Source organism: Tubulanus polymorphus, chromosome 7 (genome assembly GCF_964204645.1).
Source record: "Tubulanus polymorphus chromosome 7, tnTubPoly1.2, whole genome shotgun sequence".
NCBI lineage: Eukaryota > Metazoa > Nemertea > Palaeonemertea > Tubulaniformes > Tubulanidae > Tubulanus > Tubulanus polymorphus.
Genome location: NC_134031.1, coordinates 14,607,236 through 14,630,200, shown reverse-complemented (window position 1 = coordinate 14,630,200; position 22,965 = coordinate 14,607,236). Strand labels below are relative to the sequence as shown.

At 39.5% G+C, this 22,965-nt stretch overlaps 2 protein-coding genes across 3 annotated transcripts; one reads left to right on the top strand and one right to left on the bottom strand.

Annotated features, from left to right (window-relative positions):
* Positions 1-238: 238 nt before the first annotated feature.
* Positions 239-14,262, top strand: LOC141908946 (uncharacterized). Of its 2 annotated transcripts, XM_074799250.1 has the most exons (18): positions 239-332; positions 419-611; positions 1,370-1,579; positions 1,950-2,127; positions 3,005-5,438; positions 5,725-5,897; positions 6,932-6,989; positions 7,038-7,150; positions 8,656-8,976; positions 9,734-9,837; positions 10,246-10,471; positions 10,574-10,659; positions 11,283-11,440; positions 11,528-11,639; positions 12,384-12,452; positions 12,557-12,633; positions 12,713-12,791; positions 13,057-14,262. In XM_074799250.1, exons 2-18 carry the CDS (start codon positions 420-422, stop codon positions 13,321-13,323), a joined length of 4,857 nt encoding a protein of 1,618 aa, XP_074655351.1. In that variant the 5' UTR covers positions 239-332; position 419; the 3' UTR covers positions 13,324-14,262. The 2 variants fall into 2 exon arrangements, with proteins under 2 accessions (XP_074655351.1, XP_074655350.1); XM_074799249.1 differs by having other exon boundaries at positions 6,932-7,150.
* Positions 14,263-15,320: 1,058 nt separating this feature from the next.
* On the bottom strand, positions 15,321-22,857 carry LOC141908574 (cilia- and flagella-associated protein 157-like). The gene is made up of 9 exons (XM_074798670.1): positions 22,745-22,857; positions 22,442-22,615; positions 21,831-22,102; positions 20,680-20,833; positions 19,605-20,003; positions 19,051-19,201; positions 18,508-18,698; positions 16,964-17,171; positions 15,321-15,866 (listed from the first exon to the last, which is right to left on the bottom strand). Exons 2-9 carry the CDS (start codon positions 22,594-22,596, stop codon positions 15,726-15,728), a joined length of 1,671 nt encoding a protein of 556 aa, XP_074654771.1. The 5' UTR covers positions 22,597-22,615; positions 22,745-22,857; the 3' UTR covers positions 15,321-15,725.
* Positions 22,858-22,965: the final 108 nt, after the last annotated feature.

Sequence of the window (22,965 nt, the reverse complement as noted above, 5' to 3'; positions counted from 1 at the left end):
AACACGTGAAACATTCATTTAACCGCTGATATTTACCTTGCAATAAGACGTGATGTGACCAATCACTCCCGCACCATCAGCCCGTCCACAATACCCGTTTTTTTTAGCAAGAATTAGCTGTGGCAAGCGAGGGCTGATCAGCTGGTGCTGCCACCTGGTCAGGGTTGCTAATGTCAACTTATTGACTATTAAAAAAAGACTTTACACTCTTTTTTGTCGCTTAAAAACAATATGACAAGTGGATTTTACTGGAATAACTGACCAAACACTTCTAAAAGAATAACCTGAATAATTAATGATTTTAATGAATGGTTAATCAACGAAAAATATAGGTTCGTTTACGACCAAATCAATCAAATTCAATCAATATTTATTACGACGAGTACTGTATTGTATACATTATGTAGGCTATTTGTAGGATGTCAGTGTTAGAAAAGTTTGCGTTAGGAAATATGAATCCAGGTCTTTCCTCCGGAGGTCTGTTTCCCTCAACCGCAGGCCAGACAGCAGCGGCGGGCAGTTTCAACCCATCCCTGTCCGGTAGTTTTAGTCGTCACAGTTTACAGGGCGACGGAAGTGAAATTATCAGCGAAGCCGAGGAAATCAATGAGGTAAACATGATCACAGTCGCTTGAATTAGTTCACAGATAAGAGGTTCAGAGGTGGATCCAGGATTCCATGGAGGGGTGTACAAATGCAAATAGGGGGTCTAGGGGTCCTCCCCCATAAAAGATTAGATGCGTTCTGGGCATGACCAGAGTACTCGCAATATAAATATTGATTTTCACATCTTTCATGAACGATATAAAAAAGCGCTGGTTATTGTAAACGACGACATCAGTTTACGCATTTTCAGGGATTTTTCACATGCTTGTCTTCCGTCTCACGAAAAGGTCAGTCCGTAAAAAATTAGCGAGGACATTAGGGGGGGTGCACGTGCCCCCTGTGCACCCCCTGGATCCGCCGCTTAGGTTACACCAATTAGAGGTCATACCAATTAGAGGTTGAGGTCACATAATTAAGATTAGAGCTCAGAGGTCACATGAATAAAAGGTCACAGAAATATGAGTGTTTATATAGAAAGCTGAATGAAGATGTTTGGGTGTGTTAATGATAATTAGGTATGTTTAATGATAAAAACGGTCGATTATAGTAGAGTAGCCCTAGAGAGATAACGATAAAAGATTTTGGCGGTGATCACAATGTCACTCAATAGGGCATGATAAGATGGTAAGGTTCACAGGGTACAGTCTATGGGGAAGACAAGGGTTTGGTTTCAGAGAGGCAAATAAAGAGTAGGGTTAGTGGGGTAAGAGTTTTAGTATCAGTTGGTATCTGACCTTATAAACATACCTAATTTTTTTCCTAGGTGAGATTACTACAGAAGAAAGGTGATGAATGTATGAATGCTGAAAACTATGAATCCGCCGTCAGATTTTATACCGAAGCTTTAGAAATCGACGAAATGAACGTAAACCTTCTTAAATCTCGATGCGCCGCTTATCTCGGTACTAAGAGTTATCAACAGGCGTTTAAAGACGCCGAAACTCTGATTAGTTTTAACGCCAGTCAACCGCAGGTCAGCAAGATTCTATCATATTTAATTCTTATTATTAGCATTATTATTATTATTAGCATTATTATTATCATTATTATTAGCATTATTATTAGCATTACTATTATTAGCATTACTATTGTTATCATTACCATCAATCTTCTTCTTCTTTTTTTTTTCTCTAGGGGGCCTGAACGTCCTAGTGATTGTACAGCCTTTAAGGCTCTGTTCAGGTCCCTCATCATCAATCTACTTATTTGCTATACACTTTTTATTTGTAATTATAGGCCTAATTGATGATGAAATAAATTACATTGCATTTGTGAAACCAGGCCTTGAGTATTGTGTCCGGTGGCGACTCCTATATTCAACGATGTATATTATAATTTTCTAGGCTCACTATTTGCACGGAGTTACTCTCGATTATTTGGGTAAAAGTCAGCATGCGATTCTAGCATTTCTCAACGCGCTCGACCTAGATTTGGATAACGGAGAATTATTAACCGATCATATACTGGTTCTCACCGGTAATCTCTGTTCTATCAGTGATGATCGAGTTAATCAATTAAAAGGTAATAATAATAATAATAATAATAATATGTGTCTTATATAGCGCTAAATCCAGCCAGGCTGCTGAGAGCGCTTTACATTTTTCGATATTATTACCCCGGCCAATTTTATACTCTTACATGTATCAGTCATCTCTCCCTGGGGAGAAGTAACACCGAGCTGCTAACAAACGCTCAGGAGTCATTTATCAGGCCAGGTACCCATTTACTCCTGGGAAGAGAGAGGCAATGAGGATAAGTGTCTTGCCCGAGGACACTACGGCAATGTACGGGGTTCGAACCCACGACCTGGCTTCCCAGAGTCGAACACTAACCGCTCGGCCACACCGCTCCTTCGTAATTTGTAATTCGTAATTCATACTTCGTAATTCAAAACATAGACATAATCTTGAAGTTCAAATTAACAACTGTTTCCAAATTATTCTGATCTTATTTCTAAAGAATCCTGATCAGAAAAATATATGACCTACAGTACACTGCGCTTGCTACGGACTGCTGCCTTTGTTCATAAATGCTCTACTAACTTAGTCGGTCACTGACTCTGTAGTTAAAATATACGTTTAGTATTAATGGAAAGAAAGGCTTAGCGAGGTTTTATGAATTTGAACGTGGATTGCCTTGTATCATCGCAACATGCCCCGGACTCTGCTTGCCAAACGCTAGAACCCGCCTTGCAATAATCTTATGATTGCTTGGCCTTTCTAAAGTCTAAACCAGCCCAGACAACAAGCCTTGTCTCAGCTGGGTCTTGAGAAACATGGCCACACAAATGACGTCACCTCAGCCCAGCCAACAAGTGCAGTGTAGTGTATCTAGACTAAACTCTGAGAATTTTCTTGAATTATATCAATAAAATTGTGAAATTGTTTTTATTTTCTAGAAATGGACGCGTACCGTAAACTGACCGAAGTCGGTTGTTATTTATTTCACGAGAAAAAATACGATTTATGCATAAAAGTTCTCAGCTGCGCTCGACGTTTAGAAACGAATCAGAAAGGAATCGCGATGAAGATTCTGTTGACAGCCGCGAATGCTCACAGCGCGCTCGACGAATCGCAATTCGCTATCACTCGTTACGAGGAGTGCTATAAACTAGCCCTCGCCGCGCACGACCCTCAATACCAGTGTAAATCACTCGTCAGTATCGCCAGTTTGTACCTCGAACAGAACCTCACCGAACAGGCCGTGTTCTACTACGAGAAACTTAAAGATTTAGAATCGGAAGTTACGGGCGACGGCGGTGATTCGTTACCTCGATTCTGGACGATTCAGTTACGACGTGCGTTGAGACTGAATCTAAGCATCGGTTACAAGAAAATCGGAATCATGAATAAAGCGCTCGAAAACGCGCGCGAGTATCTGCGACTTCTCGACGAGGAATCAGATGACGATTCTTCAGATGAGAATCTACGCCGTGATTCGCATTATAATATCGGCATGCTGCACGAGATTCTCGGAGATTTCGAGCGAGCGATCGCCGAGTATCGCGAGTACGAGCGCTTGAGTCGAGAGACAGAGAACTCGCGAGGAACAGCTCGAGCGTACGGCTGCCTTGGAGGAATCTACGCCCATCTGAAACACTGGAAACTATCGGATACGTATTTAGAGCAGCAGATCGACGTGTGCAGTCGTATCGGAGATGAAGGGTTAATAAATGACGCCCTCGAGCAGCGAGCGGACGCCTTCATGATGCGTTCCGATATCGACTCCGCTTTAGACATCTATTCGAACATCGCGAAAAACTGCGGCCGTCGTCGTGGTAACCGCAGGACGAAGTGTAACGCATTGCTGAAATTAGGAATCGCGTATCGTAAACAACGACGTTTTCAATACGCCGCGCATTATCTGGATGAGGCGTTGTTCGTCGCGCGAGACGAGAAATACAACGATTTAGAACTGGCGTGCGAATTCAATATGGCCGCCGTCGATCAGCATTCGACGCAGGTGTTCGATTTGGAACGCGGGCGAAAACTGTTCGAGAAACTGATCCCGATATTCGAGGCGAAGATCGCGCAGGCGAAAGAGGAAGAGTCATACTGCAGCGAGGAAACGCTGTTACAACTCGCCGAGTGTTACTCCGGGATACAGCTCGTATTGTCAAAAATCGGAACTCCGGAGGAGACGCTGCGTTACTCCGAGGCCGCGCGTCAGCAGACGGTGATCACGGACGTCGGCGAAATCGTCAACCTCACGTCGAGTTTAATCGATCTGAACACGATTCGAAGCGATCGCGATTCCCGATTCCTCGATTCCTGGTCGTTAAACCGCTTGCTTCGAGTCGTCGATCAACAGAGCGCCACCGTTATATACTACACCGTTACCGGCTTCCGCTTGTTGCTATGGTTATTGCAGCCGGGTCGCGGTATCGTTAGGTTTTACTCAACGAAGTCGGAAAGCGGTAAAACGATGACAGAATCGATCGTGGAACTGATCGGTGAATTCGTGGAGAGTCCTCGATTCCTCGACGCGTATAACTACGAATCGCGCTCGTTACCACGGCGACACGCCGACCTTCACAACAAACAGAAAGAATTCTCGCAACTTTCAAATGAAGACAAACAGACAAAAGGGACGCCGACGCCCTCTGGTGGAGAGATCAGCAAACGACCGATCGAGAAGCGTCTGTTCGATTTGTTGTTTTCATCGGTCGGAGATATTTTGATGAAGCTAAAAGATGGCTCTCAACTGGTGATAATTCCGGATGGAGTCCTGGCACGGTGTCCGTTCCACGCGATAACCAATTGGAGTAATGTAGCACTCTCCGAACGGTTTCGCATCACGTATTGTCAAAGTTTATCCGTTCTGGAGAAAGTTACGATTAACGAACTCGATCAACTGAAAATCATGGATGATTTAGAATTCGAACGAAACTGCGTTAAAAACGGCGGTCTGAATAATTACTCTAACCTCGCGAGTATCGGCCGCAGTCCCGAGCCGGGGGCCACCGCTATGTGCGGCAGTCCAGAGCAATCTGCCATGAAATCAAGAATTAATAATTTGAGAAATTTATCAAACCCGTTACTGGTCAGATCAACAATTGACCGACCGCGGTTAAAGAAGAACGGAGGAATTCCGCCGCTGAGGAAAGGACCAGTACGGCGCCTGAGAGACACCGGACGGTGGCACGATAAAGGAATCCCGAAGTTTTCCGCAGGTTTTGCACGGTTCATCGGAGCGAATGCTTTCACGACGATCGCTACTAAAACTGCCACAAATACAGACATCGTTTCATCGAATAGTTTCGTAACACAGTTTAGACAGTGCAGCGATAAAGATAGAGCCGTAGTTATTGGTAATCCGTTAATACCAGACAGGTAAACCCCTCCCTCTGCAGCCCCCTCCCTCCCCCCTGATCATACACTGGACCGTCTGATGTTAGAACTATTAATTTTCCCATCTCTTTAGATATAAAACAATCTCCCGTGATCATTAGAATTATTTTTGAAAATTTCCTACTCCAGTCACAACACTATACCGACCCAGTAGTCTCTGACGACATTTAAAACCGTTTACTACCCCTCCACAGTACCCGCCCGCCCCTTCCTGGGATTTTTTGTTTTATTAACCTGCATGTATGTTTTCCTCGTCTCCCTGTGTTAGTGTTATGTTACATGGTAAACCGTGGAACTGTAAACAGCGACCTCAATTAGATCACGGTCAACAGGAATTACTGAAAGTATCCTCCTATCTGAACGTAGAACCGATCGTCGGTTTACAGGCTACAAAATCACGATTCCTTCAAGAATTCAAATCGGCTTCATTAATTCATATCAGTAAGTATCAGTATCAGAAACCTATCCGATACAGGAGCCCAGTCCTGTGCTGGATCCTGTCCTGTACAAGAGCCCGGTTCAGTACTGGATTCCGTCCAGTACAGAAGCCTGGGGCCAGTTGCATAGTCACGACTTAGATTTAAGACTAGTCTAAGACCAACTAAGTTCGATACTTGATCTAACAACTTAAGACCAGTCTTAAGATTTAAGACCACTTTTGGACTTAAGTCACAACTGTGCAACTGGGCCCTGGTTCCGTTCCCAGGATTGGTTCCACTGTTCACAGACTTCAAAAGTTTAATCGAGAAATCCAAAGGGAAATTTCTGGTTTAATCGCTATTGGTTATATCATGTTTTCAATGAGGACAACTTAATTGGTTTAATCCAGGATTCACTTCCACTGTTGAAATTTGAATGTAATGAATATTTACCCTGTCCCCTTGTGTACAGAAAACAACCTCCTTAACCCTTTCAGTGCTGACTAATTAATACCCTATAGTGCTGGAGATAATTTGAAAATTTTAGAGGAATTCCACCCTAGTGTGTTGAATAACGCGAATACCACTAAAGTGCGTCTACACCGCGGCGCGGTATATCGTTAATTACTAATATTTCACTACGTTTGACAGGTGCTGCCATCTTTCAATAGAGATAAAAACTAATTACTAATTACACCAATACACCGCAGTGCGGTATACTAGCAAAATCCATCACCGATTCACACACCGCACAGCGGTGTAGACGCACTGAAAGGGTTAACCCGTATCAAACGTAACTAACTCTTTGGAATTATTATATTTCCAAACATCGCGCCAATATACTATGTAAAACTATTCAACACTGCATAAAATGTCAGATTGATGCTTTGCTAGTGTATATATACTGTATTCTTGAATTGGTATATTTGATGATAAAACTTAATTTGGCAAAACGAAAACTTCCGCAGTTTGAGTTAAAACATTGAAGATGAACTAATTTCCTTGTCAGATGAGTCGGATGCAAATCCTTCATGGTTTTATGATTTGTTATTTCAGCTACGTTTGGATGTTTAAAGGAAGGTTTACTGGTGCTGACTCCGAACGAGAATCAACAGCTGACGAATCCGGCTTCGGAGATCAGTTACATTGTCACCGTCGACGATCTGATTAAAACGAAAACTACGGCGAAACTAATCGTGCTCAGTTCGGCGTGGAGTCTTCAGAATTCATCAGACGATCAAAGTTATTTATTACCGAGTGCATTCATAGCAGCAGGTACAACTACTACTACTACTACTACTACTACTACTACTGCTACTACTGGTTTTCCCGGTATCAGGACAATCCCCCCGGACAATTGCCCCCCAAGTTAAATCTTTTTAATCGTTAAGTAACACAGATGTTTACTTCAAATTAATTAGACAAAGTGAACTAATTCTAGCTATTTACTCTAGGACTGCTTTAAAGATTTTGATTGGCTAAAGTAACACTAAAACTAATTCCAATAAATTAGCCAACGTTAACTAATACACTAATAAGTGGGCTTATTAAGTTTCCTTTAATTTGGTAAGTGAATTATAATTACACAAGGACTGATTTAAAATTTTTGATCTGCACACAACATCAGTAATTCTATATGTTATAAATCTATATTCAGTAATATACAAATTAATTTCTAAGTAAAGTATTTAGGTGGTGTTAATCCAAATCAAAAAGGATTTTATTCGGGGGGGGGGGGGCAATTGTCCGGGGGGCAGTTGTCCGGGCGGCAATTGTCCTAGAATCGGTTTTCCCCCTTCTGCAAAATTCTACACCAGGGCCCGGTTTTTAATAGACTAGCATAATGCTCAACCTGGGAGCTAACTTAATTCATTTTCAATTGAGTTAAAGGTAATACCAGTCTATAAAACCGGGCCCAGGATTCTATTGTAGTCCCAGTACAACTGCCGTAAATTGGGGTGACTTGAGACAATATGGCTCACGCGTGATTGGTGTGTCATTCTTTCAAAGAAGCTACATTTTCTCTAAACGTTTAATGCTTAAAATGGATTTTGGTTTTCATATAGTATGAATTATACTTGCTTAGATAGTCAAGATCGCGGTGAGCTGGTGTGCGTCAATCTTTAAAGTAGAAATCTAAGAAAAAAACATTCAGAAAACTTCATTCGGGATGCTTAACTCATTTCCCAAATACACATACGCAGTGACAAAGCTACTGCTGATTCCCTCTCCGAAAAAATTTACAAAATGTTATTATAGTCCCAGTTTCTTTGCTTGATTTATAATGTTATTTCCAAAACTTCGCCCATATTTTCAGATCAAAAGTTTATTTTAAACTACCGGTAGTTGTCACTACTAGAGACCCAGGGGCCGGTGGTAGTCACGGCTTAGACTTAAGACCAGTCTATAAGACCGATTTAGTTTTGTAGCCAATCTAACAACTTTAAATGCCAGTCTTAAGATTTTAGACCATTTTTGGGCTGAAGTCATGACTGCGCAAATCAGGCCCAGGTCCACAGTGTTGGTTAAGTTAACCTCTTAAACGGAACTGGGTCCAAATAGCTAGAAAATACAGCGCCAGATTTCACAGTTTTCACAGATGAAATTCAAATCAATGATTAAAAACTGATTTGAACTGAAGAGGCAAACTTTGTAGACTGTTTGCAATCGGGTCCTGCCTGATAGTTTTCATTTTGCGCTCATCTCACTAGTTGTTTTCCATACCAGAAAAACAATTTCTATTATTTCTAAAATACTGTATTTTTGTTTGTGTTGAACAGGTGCTCAGTGCGTGTTGTATTTTCTGTGGCCGCTCAGCGTCGACGCTTTAGACAAGTTTTACTACCATTTCTATCGAGCTATGGAACACGGTTGCCTGGTAACAGCGGCCGTAAATTCGGCGGTAACGGAACTGAGTCGCGACGATCGATTCGCGTCGATTCATAACTGGGCTGCAGCGATTCTGATCGGTCGAGACGTTTTCGTCGATGTGACGGTTTTACGTCATTCGATGCTCGACCAGACGCTTGACCAGATCGAGGTGAAGGTCGCGGAGTTCGAACTCAAACGGGACCCGTTGAACCCAACCGATCGAAAACAAGGTACATTAAACGCGACCGATCAAAAACAAGGTTATAAGGCAGGGTCGCTACGACTCCTCGATTCATTTAAAACTCATTTCAAATGGAAAATGCTTTTAATGGTGCTTGCAACTACTTTGATTTGCGAAAAATCTCCCATAAAAACTTCAATTTTGAGAAATAGGGAATTAGATATTTTCTTGACCTATTTAGGCAGTTTCTGATTTAAAAACCGTGTTTAGGTAGTGTTAAGGATAAAATTTTCTTACAAGACCAATTTAGGAGGAGTTTACCATAATTGGGATATGAAAGTGATGCAGACGATTCCTTGAAATTTTCTCCTTTAAAACTCCTTATATCCAGGATTGACCGATCTGTAGGGAACCTGTAAGGAGATAATGACAGTGAATATAGGATCAAGTTCCTCCAAAACATTATGTCAAAAAAGTTCCCGACATTTTCTATTCTGAGCTTTGACCGTTAAGAACTTTCCGTACAGACAAGATCTAGATCCAGTTCTATTGTTATTGATGAAGATTTGACTGGAATAAAACATTGAAAATTAACTCATTTTTAGAGTCAAATTATACTGTTTTCTGTTGAACTGGGTCCTGGACTCCACAAAATGTCAGTCAAATCTTGTAGTTATCAGACTGATTAATCCAAGGTGAAATTAAGTCAAATATATAATTGATAACTGTTTCTGGATTATGTGTTCTGTTCTGTGCTTTAACACTTACTATGTATCTATTCGAATTTATTTTATTTTGTATATAAGTTGCTGATGCTGAGGAGAACATGAACAAACTACAACAACTCATTTCAACTCTACTCACTCATCATAAAGATCAACCAACTGTTATAACTCGGCTCATTCAACTGGTAAGTCTACAATAATAGTTTCTGTAATCGGGAGGCAGTTTTAATTTGAAATTTGAATTTTGTCAGTTAGACTATGCGTTTAATGATGACGATAATAGTTACGATAATGAATATGCTTTTATAAAGCGCTATTTACTCACTGCATTTTATGTACCGTAAAACAATTATTTAACCCAAAGATTATTATATGTAGTATAAATCAAAATGCAGATATTCACATTCTAAGAATTAAAAGCATTAGGAAACATAAAAGTTTTTACAAACTGATTTTAAAAACAGGAACTGTAGGACTATCCCTGACATTTTTTGGTAAATGATTCCATAAAAAAGGGGCTCTGAAACTGAAAGATTGTTCATCAACTTTCTTTTCAAATTTCTGTTGAATGGTTGAGATTTGAATTTTTACAGTTGGATAATGCCTTGAAACGTCTGTTTAAAGAAGATTTGAATGGAGAAGTGGAATCGACGTCTGCTGAAATTGAGAACGGCCACGGTGCGGTAGATTTATTGAAATACGTCGGGTTTCATTTCCAACCTCGACGAGCCGAGCTGACCGAACTGTTTATAGTGTTTCCTCACTGGGATTACGAGGAGTTATTGGTTCCTGCGTATGACGCGCTCAGAGCTACTCATGGTAAATATGAATGTTACAATTCTAGGGGTCGTTCTTGTAAAGTAAATAAAGCAGGGTGTGGCCACAAACCTTTTTGTCTGAGGTTTGTTTATTCTTTTGTAGATTTGATAAATAACCCTGGATTGATACAGGCTTTAGTTGACATTCTACCAGCCAATCAGGAAACAATATCTTACATGGTTGACATGGTAACTATATCTCGAATACTCACTATCGCTTCAGTTTCCAGTTCCACAGTGTGGACCCAGTTCCACAGTTCTGTATCCATTGGACCCAGTTCCACAGTTCTGGATCTAGTTCCACAGTTCTGTATCCATTTCCATAGATCTGGACCAAGTCTCACAGTTCTGTATCCAGTTCCACAGTTTTAAATCCAGTTCCACAGTTCTTTACCCAGTCTCACAGTTCTGTATCCAGTTACACAGTGTGGACCCAGTTCCATAGTTTTGTATCCAGTTCCACAGTTCTGGACCAAGTCCCACAGCTCTGTATCCAGTTCCACAGTCTGGACCAAGTCCCACAGCTCTGTATCCAGTTCCACAGTCAGGACCCAGTTCCACAGTTCTGGATCCATTCCACTTCTGGATTTAGTTCCACAGTCTGTACCCAGTTCCACAGTTCTGGACCCATTCCACTTCTGGATTTACTTCCACAGTTCTGTATCCAGTTCTGGATCCAGTTTTACAGTTTTAAATCAAATATGTTGACTGAGTGGAACTATGTGAATAATTCGGTAGTTGTATGATAATCTTGGAATAATCAGACTGAACTGATTCAGTCCGATTACCTCGAGATATAATGTATGTTTCAGTTGTGTATCACTAAACACGCGTCTGACATTCAACTGAAATTATCGGATTTATCCGTGAAAAGTTTGTGGCAGGACGTGAAAATCAAATTGCTCTTGACGACAATCGGATTTCAACCAATCGGGCAAATTGTTACATTTAACAGCACTCCTGCTAACAGGTAACCTATATACCCATTACCTCGTGGAGGTTTTACATTTCGAGAGGTTTCGTTTCTGAATGAGAGTTTTTGATTTATATTTGTCAGGTTGTTATTGAACGGTGTTCTGCAGTTGATATTGTCTACTTCTTGCTATAAAAGTCCCGTTTTGATGCATAAACTTGACGTAAACATGTTGGGAACACAAAGAGATGCAAAGGTATTGAATACTCAATATTTCTCGCCTGTCCTGACTTTATCCTTTTATTAGGACAGAGTTTATTCTGCATATCAAAATATTGTAACAATTGTGTAGAGGTCTTGCATGCATACGTAGTTTGTTTGCCAACCATTGTTGGAGACTTGTCCAGGGATTTACAAACTTCGAGGGTTCATCATGTTAATCAGTTATTGCGTATTAAACCTGATCAAGCAATGAATCAGCCATTAGTAAAATAGTGCAGCTTAGCTGGTAATACATAATAGATTATCCGGTTTCGTACTTGTTTCGACTGTGTGCCTGATTTCATGAAAGGATGTCAATTAATTCATATTATTGATACATATATCCAATTTATTATTGTGGAACATCGTAAGGATATCATGAGTATACAAACTATAGTATATACTATTTGGTTTAAAACATACTACAAATTAACGGTTCATTAAAACTAGATAAATAATGTAAGTTATCACACAGCTTAGATATTACACTAGCTTGAATCTAAAATGCCTAGAATTGAAAGTTCACTATTGCTTATAATTCATGGCATTGCACTGCCCAAATATACCACAAGTCAACAAGAGTTCACAGTTCTAGAATATTCCAGTTCGAATTTTAAGATATTAAAGATAAAACGTTCATACCGGTATTCTCTGAGTATTGTAGGAGTATTGTCTGAGTATTGTATGAGTATTCTCTGAGTATTGTATGGGTATTGTCTGAGTATTGTATGTATTGTAGGTATTAAGCAGTGTTGATGATGCGCAACGTTTACCAACTTTGATGCCTTTAATACTGCGAAAACATCAGGTATCAAAATCGATCAACCTTTCTCAAAAACATCTGTTTCACACTCTTAGATTCATAGGATGTCTCTGTTGTAACTGATGATTTTGAAACGTTTGTTTCTTTAGTTGAGGACGTCGACTCCGTGGTTGTCTGCAATCGAAATTCAAGGCGAAATGAACGAGAAAATGAAACTCGCTCACGGGTAAAAAGAATAAACAAATGAGTATGTATCTCCCGGGAATAAGTAAGGATTTCAGAACTCGTATTTTATGCCGTTTCAGGAAAACTCATTTGAGCCGAGAATTTACGAAACATTTGCAGCAAGCGAAAACTTGGCACGAGAAATCACTGCATGGACAGGTAAATAACTCCCCTCCCCACAGCCCCCCTCCCCACAGCCTTCTCGCAGCCCTCTCCTCACAGCCCCATCCCTACAGTCTCTCCTTGCAGCCCTCTCCCCACCCCTCCCCACAGCCCCCTCCCCACAGCCTTCTCGCAGCCCTCTCCTCACAGCCCCTCCCTACAGTCTCTCCTTGCAGCCCTCTCCCCACTGAGTAACTGAGTACAAGTTGGTTAGTAAATTGTCCCAATGTTTAAAGATACTTGAATTTTGAATAATTTTCAGGCCGAAGAAAGTTTGAAAGAAAGCGTTAAACCGAAACCGTCATTGCCGCCCGGAAACCGCAAAGTGAAAGTGAAATCAGGCGATCGCCAGGTGGCACCGTCGCAGACGAGAACTCCTGTCGATCGAAGAGTAGAATTAACGCTAAAGCAGACGGAGGAAAGACGAGATCATTCTCATTACATATTACAACATCGGCTCAATAATATACACTTACATCATAAACATCATAATCAGAAACTATACCTGCCGTACGTCGTTCACGGATAGAACTCGAACTGCTGCTGATGATTTTAACGTCGGGATCATTCATCTGTTACATACGCAAAAAATCAATCCCCTCCCCTACTGTACGCAAAATCGGCAAATTTTTATATACATTATGCATTATAGTACGCAATTGCACTTACTTAACCCTCTCCCTTCCCTAATGCATACGTAATAAATGAATGACCCCTTCGATTTCCGAAGATTTTTCTAATTTATAAAATTGATTGTTTATTGTTATTGTTTATAGATATGACGCTTTCTCTATGTACTTGGGGATAGAAATAATGCTAAAAAAACAGCCGCTTTGTAGCCTTGCATTTATAAGACTGAAAAAAAGGATACCTTGTTTCTCCTCAGTCGGGGCAATTTGAAACTGTGATAGAGGTTGTAATCAGTTCATTTCTATGAAGTCCCTGCCAGGTCTGTTTATTGTTAGCTTGATCGTGATTTATAAAAAATAGTAATGTACAGGGTAGATAGGTGGCTGGCCTGGTCAACTTTTATGCTCAGCAGAAAGGAGAAACAAGCTATCAACAGTTTTTAGCCTTGGAAAAGGAACTGTTTTAATGACCAGATTTCAATCTCAAAGTTTACACTATTAGTTGGAATTGGCGTCAGTTCGACCTCAACCATAGAATCAGAGTTCAATCTTGTTTCAAATGAAAGGTTAGAGTTTGTCTATTTCTGTTAAAATCTTGCCTTAGAAAGAATCAGTTATGAGAAGATCTTTTTGAATTGTTAACTTTGAATATTCAACTCAAACTGTGGAATTGACAGAGTTAATCATAAAGCTCAATAGTTATGAATGTTTAGAAGTTGTTGCTGTGATCAAAGCGTTTAGATTATTGTTATTTATCTGTTTTGATATTTTTCTGCTGTTTGTGAATTATATTTTGACTGTGATATTTCTTACATGTTTCTACTTCGTTTTCTCTAAAATGTACAGATTTTTATACGTATCTAAATACATGTAGTTACTGCTGAATAAACGTAATTTCTGTGATGAATAGAATTTACTAATCTTGCATATTTTATCTTAGCTGTCTTGTTCCGAAGATAAATTTCTGTTAAACAGAGCTGTGTCAGGCCAGAGGACATGCTGCACTGAGCAGTGCGGAGCAGTAGAGGAGCTGGAAGTCAATTATAGTCGACTGTTCATGCCGGGGATGAATACAGTAAACCTCGCTTTGGGACATGCATAATTCTGATAATTTACTTGTAACTCGGAACACATGGTTCCTACAGTACAGGAAAATTGGGAAAAACTTGATGATTTTAAAGTAATATTCCCAGTGTGGAAATATTTGGGAATTTCAGAGATTTTGCTCTAATCAGGGAAATATTTGGGTAATTCATTTACCTGGTACATTTCACATATTGCATCGGCCAAGGGCAATTTTCTCCAGCAATTTTTCTTGAAAATTGCATTCATCAGTGGGTCACCACTAAAGTGTTGACTGTAGTATGATAATATCTGTTCATATGAAGGCCCGATTTTCCATTTGGGAAAATTGAAAAATCACGTATGAAATACTTGGGAGTTTTTAATTCATGTAACTGTGGGAACTATGGGGACAAAAACTAAATCATTTTTCCGACTTCCTTACCTTTTCGCCTATCCATGTAAGATGATACATCGCAACATGATAGAAACGCACAATTCCAATTGTCATTACTGTATCCACATAGATTGTAGTAGAATAAACACAGTACGGTAGTTTGCGCTTTCCTTGTGTCTCTCTGGAACCAATACATTTCACTTGCATTACTCATGTACTAGGACAAGTTAGTGCTTGGCTTTTGTTTATCAACACTGAGTATCACAAATACAAATGGTGAGACAAAACTTTTCAGATAAACCTGTATCTTAAGAGCAACTGCTGTTCTGTAGAGAATGGGAAGATACAATCAACGAATTAGTTTTCAGTTTTTGTGAGATTTATTCGATTTTAAAATCATTCATTTTAATAAATACAAAACATCTTTAACAACTCATCTCTAAAACATACAGTAAACAATTTAAATCTGTGGACGCTTACAGAAAATATTTTTCATCGAAAACATTGATTTTAGAATTTTAGATAAACAGTTTTATCTTTTCTACATGGACGGAATTTTAAAGAAATGAGCACCATTTCAATAAGTACTTACTAAATCAACTATAAATTCATATGATTTAAAAGAAAGTTTATGAGAGATTTGCAGACACCAATACAACAGTCGTCAGTTCATGAGAACCTCTCTTTAATTAAACTGAAACCTGTGATACTGTAGATCCTGCATCTTTGAAATATCAGTCTCTAGAAATATGTCTATCATTCCTGATTGAAAACATTTTTGTGAAACAATTCATATATTTTAAACTGTCTGCTGTTGGTGAATCACACTCCTGCATATCGGGTTTATGTGAGTAGTTTTCCATATAAATGTTTCTTGCCGGCCATCTTGCTACTGCGCGGTTGAGTCTGATGGAGCTCGTGGATGATTGCAGTTTGCGTTTTCAGCGGCGCTTTACTCAACAACATATCAGCGTAGAACAAAGCCTGAAACATTACAATCAGATTTATATATTACCGGTAGATTAGAGCCTGAAACATTCAAATATATTCAATATACAGCAGGGTCCAATCTAAGGAATGAAAGCCCAGGAGCAAGCATATCTGAAATTTTACTAGCGCCCTCAATAATCTACTTGCCCTACACAGGCAGTCCGACTGGCGGCACAATCAACCATTGTATCGAGTTGGAAAAAAGCTATGAGACATAAAATTACACTAGCGTGGTGGACAAGTGATAATCTACTTGCCCTAATGAGAATATACTTGTCCCGGGCAATCGGACAAGTGCTTAGATTGGACCCTGTCAGTACAATCAGTCTTTTTGAACTGTTGAATTGGACCCAGCGATCCACAGTCATCAGGAACTGGGTCTCCAGTTTAGTCCAGTTTCAGCTTTAAATGGTTGAGTCTTTCATACAGTACAAACACAAGTAGCTGCAATCAAACTCAGTTAAATCATCATTCACATGACTGAATTTGTTATTCCAATTCAATTTACCAAGCTTAAGTCGTCAATATAATTAACGTCACAAATACGACGCAATGAGCGGCAGTGAATATTCACTGAATATGTAAGAACTACTTCAAGTACAGTCTACCCTCAATTATCTGCCCTCCAACTAACCGCCATTCTCGCTATCCGCGGTAAAATGCCCATGTACAGATTTCCCTAACGTAATTCATGTTCGATTATTTGCCAAATTAGCTTACCGCCATCGGCCACGGCATCTTAATTCCATAAGTGTTTTTCCCATAGTATATTTCCGCAATTATCCGCCAATGAATTATTTTTCAAACAAAATCTAATGTACAGCCCTATTTGTTTGTTGTTTCACTTACTATTAATACACAGGGAATTATAGGTTTGAATTATGCACTTGATCCGTAAACTTACATTATTTGACTAATCAATTTTTTTTCTATCGAGTTGAATTCAGTTAGGCCTATTTGCCAAACTTGATTATCCAAAATCAACCTTGTCCAATTCTTGTTGGCGGATAATCAAGAGTAGACTGCATTTCAAAAATTTGATATCAATTCTTTTTCGTGAACATGCTTGATTGGAGGAGTTTTCGACTAACCTTCGGTGAGCTGACCGTCTGAATTGCGACAGATTTCGTTAAAACCCGTTTCAACGACCCTAGATGTTGCCCGGCGACCGATTTTTGAACTTTATCGATACTGGTGGGAATTCGATCGTTGGGACGAGGGATCAAACCGAGATCGCCGAGTTGATAGTGAGGCTCCGTGCCGCGTGGAGTACGACAGATCGGAGATAGCGGCTGTTCTCTGTAATAAAGTATCGAAACATTATTTCAGCAATTAAAAAACTTTTCTAGAGTCATTTCCAGTTGAAGCTCATTTAGGTTTTTGCTCCATAGTTTGTTCATAGAATTGATACCTCGTTTCTCATTTTTGCTGAGCTTAAAAGTTGATCAGCCGCCTATCTACCCAGTACACTACTCGTTTTGAAATCATGATCAGGTTAACAATAACCAATGACCAGGCACTTATAGAAATGAACTAAATTACAAATTTCATTGCAGTTTTCTGAAGTGACCCGGCCAATTAGAAGAAACAAGGTATAATTTCTTTAGTATTAAGATCAGTTTCATGATTTAAGATCATTTTTAGACTTTTAAATCGCGACTGCGCAACTGAATCTGTATGTATAATGCCTCTCAAAATTTGAAAAGCAGAATCCAGTTCAATAATTGCAGTAGGCCTATTTTGTAACAATTTAAGTCCCTAATTTATTAACATTTACAGCTTTTCAGCTGTGAGTATTGTTGAGAGACTCATTGCTGGTGTTAGTGATACTTGTGGAACAAAAAGAATGCGGTCTCTAACTTATGGTGGCTAGGGAAATATAACAAAATATTTGGGTCTAGCTCAGGGCCCGGTTTCAGAGTCGTGGCTTAAGTCCAAAAGTAGTCATAAATCTCAAGACTGGTCTAAAGTTGTTAGATTGGCAATAGAACCAAAATGAGTTTAGACTAGTCTCAAGTTGTCATCCTCCCCCGGTAGGGATTCGAACCTGATGGCATCGAGATTGCCACGGTACAAAACCATGCCACACTAGACCGAGTGCGCAGCTCCACGCGCAGCTTAGATGATGTCATTATTAACTAATCAGAAATCCTGTTTTGTTTTAGCCAGGGTTTTCCCATCTATAGTTCTTCCTTGATATTTTCCTCAGTGATTATACAACGAGCAATCTGATTGGTGCCGCAAGTTTTCGTGTGGCTAAGCTGCACATGTACTTGGCACTCAGTCTAGTGTGGCAGGGGTTCATGCCGTGGCTGAGTGTAGCGATGCCATCAATTTCGAATCCCTGTCAAGGTAGGATGCACGTTGTAAGATTGGTTAAAGAATCAAAATGAGCTTAGACTGGTCTCAAGTTGTTAGATTGGCTATAGAACCAAAATGAGCTTAGACTGGTCTCAAGTTGTTAGATTGGTTATAGAACTAAAATGAGCTTAGACTGGTCTCAAGTTGTAAGATTGGTTATAGAACCAAAATGAGTTTAGACTGGTCTTAAGTTGTACGATCGGCTATAGACGGTCTCTTGGACGAGTCTTAAGTCTTAGCCCCAGGATTGGCGAACTCGCGATCGTTGACTTACCCCTTGCGTAATCCTTTACCGCTGCCCGGTACGGAACTAGCGCTGCGTCGTTGTCGTATCTCGTGGAACTCCCCGGGTGTCGGACCGATACCGAGAGCTGCCGCGCTATTCAGTATTATCAACATATTCTCCAATAGATTATCACGTTTTTCAGCTTCCTCGTGTTCGATCTGATCCTCAACGGGGGTCGTCTAAAAATCAACACAAAAAATCCGTTAGTCTCAAATTTTCTGAAATGCCCCCTCCTCCACCCAGTCTGATCATTAGTTGATATACTCAGAAGAAGTATATATAGAATACTAGCTGAACACTCGTCCAGTGGATGCCTTTCTTGTTGAGCGCATGGGTGTGTTGGTCACCTCCTCAGCGCATAAATCCTGAATCCGGATGCTGATATTTTTTTGCTTAATTCTCACTGAGGATCAGATTGAAGTTACCCCAAAACTAATAATAAACTTTTCTATATATCTACTGCTGGTTCTTATTTGTTAACTCTACACTGAGATCTAAACATCAATTCAAGTTATTAGTTGATATATTTACCTGTAAAGAGTTTTTCAGAGCGGCCGACAAATCCGAGAGAATTTTCTCCACTTTGCGTTTGCTTTTTTGTTCACCGTGCAATTTCGATCGCGTTGATTTGTAATCACCTTCTAATTGTTCGTTCTCTTTCGCTAACAGTTGAATTTCATCTCTACAACAAGAAAGACGAAATAATCATTTTTCAAAAGGAAACCATTTTCAGGGCAATTCGTGATTAAACATTGATAAAACGCTCGGAGTACTTGTAGAGATAATATAAAATCCCTGCACTATGAGACAAAAAGAGTCCCAAAATGTTTCCTTGAACTTTCTACTATATCCTAATAGCCATCTTCAGGAAAACTATAATTCCCAGTATTCCTGAAGATGATTACCAGAATATATAGTCCAAATATTGAAATAAACTAGCTCAATAAAGCATTTCTGATTCCTTTATTCGGAATGTCGGATTTTCCATTTTCTAGATCGATTCCCGATCAGAGTCTCAATGAGAGTATTGAGGGTTGTCATGCTATAAATTCATTATCATCATTAATATCTAAAGCGCGTTGTACCTGGTAGAATCTACTTGTTGTCGTAGTAACTCCGCCTCTGTGTCTAACTCCTGATATTCTTGCTCGCGCAGCTCGTATTCCGCTAACATCGCCTCCTGATTCTTACACTTCTCCGTCAACATTCGAATGATTTTCTGATTGCTGTGATTCTTTTTCGCCAGCTCTTTCTCGTTTGCTTCGAGCATTTCGATTTGTTGGCGTTCTTTTTTGTCTTTTTCGCGTATTTCGTCGTTTTCCTGAATTAGTTCCATCGTTTTGTCGGACATTTTTGTCAGTTGCGCGTTGATCGACACGTTTTCGCGGATCGTACGCTTCGTCGTTTCGGCCATTTGTTTGTTGGATACTTTTCTGAATTCGGCGGCCACCTGATTCACTCTCATCACCATTTCCTTCTTCAATCTGTTCATCACAAACACAATAAATCAATTAGAACAATTCCTCTCTTAGACACAACGGATTTGTTAATTGTTTTAGACGATTTCCCAAAGATTTTGACCATCAAAAGAAGGTTTTTCTTAACGACAAAGCCTCAATATCAAGGCCCGGATTTAAATCTTTTTCAGGGTGGATCTAGACAAAAAACAGGGAGGGGTGCACCGGCAAAATAGGGCATATTATTTAACTTAAAGGGCACCCCAAAGAAAGCTCCTCGGAAAACATTAACTCATTAATGGTTATACAGGGAACAAGTTCATGAATTTATACTTTTTTAGATATCAGTTTTTACATTTCATTTTGCCCTAAAATTTCTGGTCAACGTGACACTTTGAAAGGGGGTGCACACCCCCTACCCTTCCCCTTGGATACGTCTACGGTATTTAGGCCTAACCTAAAATTACGAGATATTTGAAATCAACAATAGGGTTCAGTTTCATGAAAATGAAACTCAAATTTTTTGTCCTAATAATTGCTGGAGCTCATTCATTTTGCCATGAAAGTCACGAAACCAAAATGTCTTGTATACTCAGGCTAAAAGGATCTAAATCTGTTGCCAATTTGGTTGAACCAGAAAGCAGTTCCATAATCAGATTAATAAAGTGTGGGAAAAGAACTAGCTGTTTTTAGTGTAAAATACCTGTCTTTATCGACGACTTGTTTCCGCTCGAGATTATAAATCACTTCTTTATGTTCTTCCTCTTGTCGTTTTAATTGTTCTTCCATCTGAGCGAATTTCGCCATCAAATCTTCCTTTTGCACTTTAAACTCTTCCAACGAGGCCAATTTTCCACCTGAGCAAACAGAACAGAAAATCGTGTTGATTCTCAAGCATTATTTACCAGGGGCCAGTTTCATAGACATGGAATAAGGGTATTCCCTGGTATCAAATCACTAATCCCAGGGATCGAATTTAGTACAAGGGAAATTTCTGTTTCATAGACATGGATGTTTTTATTCCTTAGCAATAAGTAGCTTATTCCTAGCGGCAAATTTGATACCTCATTATATTTCAGTCTTTATTTCTAGACTATTTTTGGTCATTGTTATTTTAATCATCGATAGTTGCTTTTCGTAAAATTAGAATTAATAACTTATTGAACTGTATCCTATCCTAGGTCCGCCATAGTCACTAGAGCGGTTTTTGGCCAGATGTCTGACACCAAGTGACTTTTCCATATGTGTTAAACTATAATTATTCTACGCATGTAACTACTCTTTTGGTGAAATAAATACTGTTACTGTTATTATAGGCCGCTAATAATCTTAATAGTGATGATATCTGGTAATCTATTTTCTTATATAGCAAATACATCCCACAAATTGTAATCAGTGCGCTTTGCAACTGTATAAGATGAATGTGAACTGATGAAATTGTAGTTTAAAACATTTGGACTCAGGCCAGTTTTATAGGCTGGTACTACTTTTAGCCTGGGGGCTAACTCATTCATTATCAATTGAGTTAGCCCCCGGGTTAAAGGTAATATCAGTCTATAAAACCAGACCAAGGTAATCAATATTAGGCTAAGTAAAAGTTTACAGGTGGCTAAGATAAATTGCAATTATAGATTTTCCTAAAAAAAGAAATTTCAAATTCTTCTCAAAAACATTAAACCAATTGACTTTGGTTATGTGAGTGACAAGAGGGTTTGATTCCTGCTGGCTGCTAACAGTGTGCGGGCAACACTTCAAAGGCCGTCCCGTCATGAGGTAAAAATAAACAATCCAATAGGGTTTAGTCTTGGGAAACCAAGATCCATGCGACGTAAAGCCAAAAAACAAGAATCTTACCAAGAATCATATTTTCTGATGTCAATTGATCTTTTGTTTCCTGGAATTCTGTTCTCAACTGCTGTAACTGTTGTTCGTACATCTCTTTCTCCGCGTCTTTCGCTTGTTGCAGCCCGATTAAACGATCGTTTAAATCGGCGATCTCATCGCCTCGTTGTTCCAACGATTTCTTCAGGAACGACACGATCTCTTTTTTATCCTGACCCATCTGGTCGTATTGCTCTTTGAATTTAGAATTGCCGATTTCCAATTCATCGCATTTCCGTTGATATCTGACAACGAATTAAAACAAAAATATTTGATAATAATTCATATAGGTCTTCTAGATTAGCCTCTATTCATCCAGGGAGGCGGAAGTGACTCCCACCTCCCTGATTCAACCAAACAGAATAGCCCAGTTACAGTTATGTCTTCACCCAACCAAAGTGGCCTTAAATCTTAAGACTGGTCTTGGCTTACATGAGTGTTAGTTAGCCCGGTCTTAAATCTAACCTTCTGAAGAGTTGAGGCCTGTCAACCTCATTGACTGTTTGGATTTCAACTTTGGACTTACATCTATAATTCAGAGTTTAGAAAATCCAGTGATGTAAAATGAAGACTTTTTTACTCACCTTGCCAATCTGTTTTCTAAATCTCTGATTTGTATCAGATAAAACTCTTTGCCGAGTTCAGACAGGGTCTCGGCGGGTGGGGCCGAGGTCGTCGACTTGGCAGATTTCTTTCCGCTCTTTTTCTTCTTCTTACCGCTCTTCTTTTTCGGAGGCATGCTTGCAGAGGATAATTAACTGGAACGGAACGGAATGCATGAAGACTGAATGAAGTAAGTTAGCAGCAGGATGATGATGAGAAATTAAGTGCTTAAATGATTGAAATCCGTTTCGAAATATCGAACCAGTAAAACAAACCGCAATTACCTGGTCTATGAATGGGTAAAACTGTTATCAAACTGGCTCAGCACGAAATACTGCAGTATTTAGAGCCCTAGATGAAGCTGATTTCAGTACTGCTTGTTGTCAAGACGCTGTCAACAAACTGTTGCGTCAATTACACGATGCCAATAAAACCTTACAACTTTAAATTTTAAACTATTTTGAATAAAACCAGTACGAATTTCATATTCTATAATATGATTCAA